The 7,431-nt window shown below is 47.7% G+C and overlaps 1 protein-coding gene across 1 annotated transcript; it reads right to left on the reverse strand.

Moving 5' to 3' along the window:
* Positions 1 to 1,880: 1,880 nt before the first annotated feature.
* Spef1 (sperm flagellar 1) lies at positions 1,881 to 6,430 on the reverse strand. The gene is made up of 7 exons (NM_027641.2): positions 6,185 to 6,430; positions 4,816 to 4,927; positions 4,243 to 4,399; positions 3,990 to 4,029; positions 3,824 to 3,878; positions 3,522 to 3,645; positions 1,881 to 3,410 (listed from the first exon to the last, which is right to left on the reverse strand). Exons 1-7 carry the CDS (start codon positions 6,291 to 6,293, stop codon positions 3,303 to 3,305), a joined length of 705 nt encoding a protein of 234 aa, NP_081917.1. The 5' UTR covers positions 6,294 to 6,430; the 3' UTR covers positions 1,881 to 3,302.
* Positions 6,431 to 7,431: the final 1,001 nt, after the last annotated feature.

The following is a 7,431-nucleotide window of genomic DNA, read 5'->3' on the forward strand; positions in this document are numbered from 1 at the left end:
CTACATATTCATATAAAATATTTAATGTTATTATTTTAATTATGTGAATATCAACATATGTGCAGGTCCTCTCAGAAACCAGAGGTAGCAGATCCCCTGGAACTGGAGTAACAAGCAGTTATAGATTGCCCATTGTGTGTGCTGGGATTTGAACTCTAGACCTATGGAAGAGCAGTCGGGTGCTCTTACCCACTGAGCCATCTCACCAGCCCCAGTACACACTCTTAACCACTGAGCTTTATCTCCAGCCCTTTACTCTTTTTAATTAATTAATTGATTGAGACAGGGTCTCAGTATATAGCCCTGGATAGCCAACCTGGAACTTGCCATGTAGACCAGACTGACCTCACAGAAACAGAACTGCCTCTGCTTCCCGAGTGCTGGGATTAAAGATGTACAGTACCACAACTGGTTTGCTAGCCCATTCTGTATGTTCTCACTTACCAGAGCCTGGTAAAAATGAGCTACTATGGGGCCAGCAAGATGGCCCAGTGGAAAAGGCATTTGCCACAACCTGAGTTGTGATGTGTGTAGATAAGGGAATTCTTGTCAAAGTCAGTTTTCTCCTTCACTGTGGGCTTATTATTGTGTACTGCATAAATATCATCCCTGTATTATTCAAATGCAGACAGGCATTGTAATGCTTATCTAAGACATTCCTGTCTCAATGTTGTGTAAACATTGCTCCCCATTTATTCTCTGATTTGTCAATAAAAGCTGATCAGCCAATGGCTGAGAAGAAAGAGACAAGGGTGGGACTTTCAATCCCAGATGGGAAGGGGGAGGGTTGTTGGGGGTGGGAGTGGGGAATTCACCAGGAAGAAAGGGTTGAGGAGAGAGCCAGATCAATACAAAAATGCAAGTATCTAGATTTTGGCTGAGAGGCAGCTAGAGTAGCTGAGAGGATTAAAATAGATTAATAGCTGCGCAGCTATTGTGCCATAAAGCTTGATTAACTAAATCTTATAGTCCCTGTGTCATTTATTTGGGAGCAAGTTGGGCTAAAGAAAAAAAATATCACATTTAAAATTGCACTAACACTTCACTATGTGGTCTCTCTCTCTCTCTCACACACACACACCTACACACACAAACTGTGGCATGCATATGCACACATACATAAATTTAAAATACAAATTAAAAAATTAAAGTTAGCTACTCTATCTGGACTTAGGCTATTTTGGGGGTTCTTCTTTCTTCCACCCCTTCTTCTTCAACCCCTACCAGTAGTAAGGAGAGGCAAAGGCAGTGATGTCATCCTTAGACTCCTTTCTGTCGATGAGGCATCGAGTTCCTTGGGGCGAGTTTGATCTTTGCCACAAGGATATCTAATTTCTTCTCTCTCCTTCTGTGTGCACTATCTAACAAACCGTGACCAACAGCAAGCAACAGCAAGCAAGCAACAGCTCTCAGGGCCCTAGCATGTATAGACCCTCTGAAAAGTCTCCAGAATTCCAAATGTCACCCAATCCCAGAAACGATCAGCAGCTGGCAAAACCATGCCCCTGCTAAAGCAAGAAGCAAATCATAGCTTCTGTGGACAGTCTGAAGCAGCCCCATACTTATAATATTTCTGTGTTTCTTAAAGAATCCAAAATGCCAAAACTGTCACTACAAGCTACTTCCCTGAAAGTGGCCATATGTTGAAGAATTCAGAGCAGGCAAAAGCCCCAGCAATCATCAAAACAAGAAAACCCGGCAACCCACGAGGGACTGGCTTGTTAACAACAGAGTGTGCCTCCTTCCCCAGTTGTCACGGTTCTAGTTGAGACGTTGGTCTTAACCTTGTAAACATCCTGGATGCGGGAAGTCTACATTCCAGCTGAGCTATGCTCAGATTTGATCCTCAAAAAACACAAAAACGAAAAAACAAAACCCATCATGTGTTGCTTTAAGCCTTTACATTGATGGTAATTTGTACACAGTAATAGATAACCAAATACAAGTTCCTTTTAATTCTTTTTTTTTTAAAGTTTTTAGAGTTATTTTAAGCTCATATATCTCTCTGTGCACCACATGCAGTCCTGGAGTTTATGGAGGTAGAGGAGGGTGTTGGAGACCCTGGAATTGGAGTGATCAACAGTTGTGAGCTGTCATGTGGGTGCTGGGCATGGAACCTGTGTCCTCTGTAAGAACAGCAAATGCTCTTAACGGCTAAGCCATCTCTCCAGCCCATCACTTCAATTCTGTATGATTGTTACAGTGTATCTCCCAGAACTCAGGGCACAAGAGTTTCTCCCATGTAATATGCCTATGAATGGAGTTGCCAGGCCTGTCAAGTGACATGTAGCCAACCATCCATAAATTGAGACCAGTGTGTGGACAGGGTTGAGAGTCATACAGAAAGCTAATTTAAGAGAGTCCATGGGCAAGGTTGAGGACATGAGTGGCCACAATTGGTGAAAATCGTAGCTTGGGTTTGAACAAGATTAGAGGACACTGAGGGGTGGGGACGGACAGACAAGGAAGGGGTCACCCAGTGCTAGAAGCAGGCTGTCACACGTCACAAAATCTTCCCACTGGCATTATCATCAATGTAATAATAGGCCCACAGGGTCTAAAAGAGGACAGCTGGGCGAAAGGGATAAAGGACAAGCCAGGAACTCACTGCCTTTGGGGATCCATACAGGCAGAAAGAGAAGGCAGGCACAGGAAATAACGCACAACAGCACCTTTAATGGAGACAACTCTGCCCTATCTTCCCAGGCACTCCTTAGAATGCTCCGTGAGAGGAGAGCGACTGCACAGCTGGGTGCCTCCCTTACTCCCGCCTACTTCAACACCTTATCCCTTCCTCTCCAGCTGCTGTGATTTCCAGCCCTAAAACTGGTCCCCGGTCAGCACTCAGGATGGGCAAGAGAATTCCTCAGCTTCCCGGGATAATTTCTCGAGTGTCGGAGGCCTTGGAGATTTAGCAAGGATAGAGATGAAGCTATCTTCTATGCTGAGAAAGGAACCGGTTCTAGAGGAGTGGAACGAGACAGAGGACCGCCTCTCCAGGCCCAGCGCCGGGAGCTTCAAAGTGGTTTGGGAGATCATGCGATGTACAGGCTTTCTGGGCTGTGGAAAGTGATCCTTTTTCCTGGCCCAGATGGAGTGTAAGGAGGAGGATCAGTCCCCGGCCTCGGCGTTGAGCAACCCCACGTTCGCTCGAACCCTCCGCAGCCGAGCGCCGTAGCTGCAGGAGGCACTAGTGAGCAGCTCGCTCCGCCCTCCCAACCCTGCGTCGGCAGGTGAGTGGGTGGGTCGCGGCGTCTGGGCTCGGGCGGGTACTGGGAAGCCCGGCGCAGCCCTGGCACCGCTCACCGCTGCTTGCGCTCGGCCTGCTGGAGCCGCCGGGAGAGATCATCGATGCGCACGTTCTTAAGTTGGAGCAGATGTTCCAGACGCTTCACCTTCATCTGAAGGACCTGGGTGGCGACGCAAGAGACATCAAGCCTGAAGACCTGTTGCCTTGCCAGTGTTTTGCCCCTGCAGGCTTCAAGCTGCCCCTTAGGCATCAGTGTCCCCTCCTCACCTACCTGTACTGTCTCTTGAGAGGCCAACAGCTCCTGCTCCTTTTCAGCGATCTGGAGGACGAAGCTCGGATCACCCTGCAGCGCCTGGTTATACCCAGGGGGTCGGGAAGCCAACGGACGGCCCTCTCTGCAGTGGGTAGCAGCTTAGCAGAGGCCTGGACGTCAGACCCCACCTTTCCCTTCTACCCGTGGCCAGGCCTTCCCTCTTCGCCTTCTCCCCACCGCAGCCCCCAACCCCAAGGCACTGCCACCCAGTCTGTGTGGGGAAGTTACCAAGCCTGGTGAGGTCGAACTCTCAGCTTTACCTGAGCTGCTCTCCCAAGGCTGGGGCACCCTCTCCTCGAACCTTCTGGGGCAAACCTAAGACAAAGCAAGTGGAGAAGTGACCTTGCTGGAGTCCTAGAATGACCCTAAATTGATTAAAGGGACGTGAGGAAAGCTGTTTCTGAGATAAGCGAAACATCATCTTACCCATATCCATGTAGCCACTGCTATCCTGAGGAGCCAGCTCCTGAAAGAACAGATGTGGTCTCCTGTGAGCCTGGGTTCACCTATCTCCAAGAAGCCCTGTTTCCTTTCCACAACCCCATAGGCCAGGTTCTTTTAGATAGACACCTTGTCTTCCTATTTATCACCACAGCAGGGCTCTCCATGTCTGGGGAGCACCCCTGCCCAATACCCCACCCCACCGCCGCGTCCCAATCACCAAGCTCAACAGCCCCACCTGTAAGGAGCCAACACCCAGCTTCTGGCGCCTCTGCCGCTCCTCCAGGCGCTGCCTCAGTGGAATGAGCACTAGCTCCACTACTCCCGGAGAACACTGCGCAATCTTCCGCATCACATCGTCAGGGACCGAGAAGTTCAGCTTGTTCAGCACCTTTCTAGGGGGTGAATATGAGATAGGCGGATTGGGTACCAGGAAAATGCAAAAGAAATGGACATCGTACCAGAGGAAGGGCAGACATCTGAAGTCCTCTCTGCTTGAGTGTTCCAAGTTCTTTGTTTCTATCCAGATAAAGTAATTCCTTGATTTTGTTTCTAAATGGATTTTTCTGTTTCCTCTACACCCCCCTCACCTCACCAGCAGTCCCAGCCTGCCTGTCAAGATCATAAGAGGTGTTGTCATAGTCGTCGTTTAGCATTTTGTATTGCTAGGAACCAACCCAGGTGTGTGTGTGTGTGTGTGTGTGTGTGTGTGTGTGTCTGTGTGTCTGTGTGTCTGAACATTAGGCCAAGCATTCTACTACTAAGCCACATCCCCAGCCAAAGCTACTTCTGCACCCAGGGATTCTACTACCTGTTCAGGTGACCCCAGTTGCTGAGCTTCTGCTGGAGAGAGTTGGCAGGGACATAATTGTGCATCTCCACCATCTTGGGGAAGTAAAACTTGATAAGCTCTGCAACCAGGACTGAGGGGAAAGGGTTGGGGTCAGATACAAAAGGCAGGAGCATAGGATCAAGGGAGAAGGGGTAGAGATACAGAAAAGGGAAGGTTCACAGAAAGGAGACAAAGAAAGTCAGATCAGTGATCTGTTCAAGATCCCTCCATTTCTCAGCATATTCCTCAACCTCAGATCACAGGAAAACTCAGTCTCCAAGAGGGCCCTATAGGCGTCTGCAGCCTTATCCTAGGAATTCACAGGAACACACACACACACACATACACACACACACACGTCTCAGAAGAATCACTGATTAACACAAGCAGAAAGACATCCTTCTACAGGAAGGGAGGTATAGCTTAGTTGGCAGCATGCTCAAATAGCATGGACAAAGCACTGCACTCAACCCCCCAGGGCCATTTAAGCAGCATGGTAGGTCATGCCTGCAAGCCCATCACACAGGATGCAGGAAAATAGTGAGTTCTGGGCTACACAGAAACTATGTGTCTCGAAAATGTCCATCTGCAGATGCATGTAGGGCAGAATGTATAGATGCACACAGCAAATAAATGCCAAGTATGCATGAGAACACACATAGAACACAAATATACAAGTCACATACACACATAGCCTCTTCAATTATACACATAGAAATGAAGGACATTCTGCCTACAGAACTATGCATTTCTTAAATACAGGAGCCTTTCCTGAGAAACAAACACACAACCCCCCAAAAAATCATATACATGCAGGACAGAACATGTCAATACAAAAGAACACAGGCTAGGGATTTAGCCCTGTTGGTAGCAAGCTTGCTTAGCGTTCACAATGCCCTGGGTTTGACTCCCTAGCACCACACTAAAAACAAACAACAGGAGTACTGGCACAGTGCCTATAATCTCAGATTTTGAGAGGCAAACGTAGGAATGTAGTAGAGGTGGGGAGTCAGGAGTTCAAGACTATCTCACAAAACAACAAAAATTACAAGACAGACTGCAGAACACAGGTTCTGTGAGCAAACACAGGTTCACAGACACACAGCTTAGTTCTTAAAGCCCCTGAAGGAAGACACACAGATACACTCCATGCATACAAGATAGAATGGACATACATTCTTCACACATGAATAGAAGAAACATGCAACTGCACGCTTCCACAATCAAAGTCCCAAAATACGGATCCCACGCCGCCCCACTCTATATATACACATAACAACAATAGCATATGCACAAGTCCATTAAACATACATAAAGACAGTATTTTAAAACACACAACAATGCACACCTCCGTCACTGAAGTCCCGGGAGAGGTTTCTCTTGGGTCTGGACAGAGGGATATTGTCTACCCAGAGGTACAGCTGGTGCAGAGCCTCCTCATCCACGCTGCTTTCCATTGGATCCAGAGCAAGGCCTCAACGTTCCCGACAGAGCCCAGCGCCAGCCCCAGGACCTTTCAAATGCCTCCTCTCGCAACTGCGAGCGTTCAGATATACGTTTGGGTCCCTATTCGGCACAGACACAAATCCCTTCTGGGAGCAGCCATATTGTTTTCCGAAACCATAGCAACCGTCGCTACTTGCTTGGAAACAGAGACTTCTGGGAGTTGTAGTTTTTCCATGTTACCTTCCCCTGGGCCCAAGCTCTGAAAGGGCAGTTAGCTGTTCTTAAATCTTCCTTTCTCCCCAAGAAGGCATCTCCTATCTGCCAACACCACCTGCTGAACAATCACTGACCCATTCTGGGCTTTACGAAAATGTACTATGTCCCCAAACCCCTTTCCCTTTCTGTGTCATTTGTCAGCTCTAAAGGAAGCAGCATAGCAGCACCACCACACAAGTCACCATTGGGGTGGGAGGTTGGGGTGGACAGTGCAGAGCTCTGCTAATATGATACACATCGAGATTGTGTGATAAGCTGTTTATTTGGAAATTATTTTCTTATGGGTATGGGTGTTTTACCTGTATTTATATATGTGTACTATGTGTGTGCTGGGTACACTCAAAAGACAGGTGTTGAATCCCCCTGGAAATGGTTTTAGAGATGGTTGTGAGCCACCATGTTGGTGCTAAGAACCAAATCTGGATCCTCTGGAAGCACAGGCAGTATTCTTAGCTACTAACCCATCTCTCCTGCCTCTGAAAGGCTGTTTAATAGTGCTTCTCGACAGCTCCCTCCCCTGAAACTCTGCAGGTCATTGCCATTTCTTCATCCCAGCAATGTGCTCTACTGGAGCCTTTAATATGTAACCCAGACTCCCAGGGAGAACAGATTAAAGCCAGTTTCTTAGGGAAGGTCATTTAATTCCTTAACCCTATTTCCTTTGTAAAATGGAAACAGTTTTCATCTTCTTGTCCCAAAGATGTACTTGGAAAGTAATTTACAAGTATAAGCATCTTGAATTTGTATGGGTTTGGGGGGACTGCACGTCGACTGTACACTGAAGACAAGAGCTTCTACAGACAGGGTCACAGCCCTTGCTTCCCTCTAAAGGCTAGTCTGAACTGGTCTGAACTGGAAATTGATTTCTGCAAC

Source organism: Mus musculus, chromosome 2, assembly GCF_000001635.26.
Source record: "Mus musculus strain C57BL/6J chromosome 2, GRCm38.p6 C57BL/6J".
Lineage (NCBI taxonomy): Eukaryota > Metazoa > Chordata > Mammalia > Rodentia > Muridae > Mus > Mus musculus.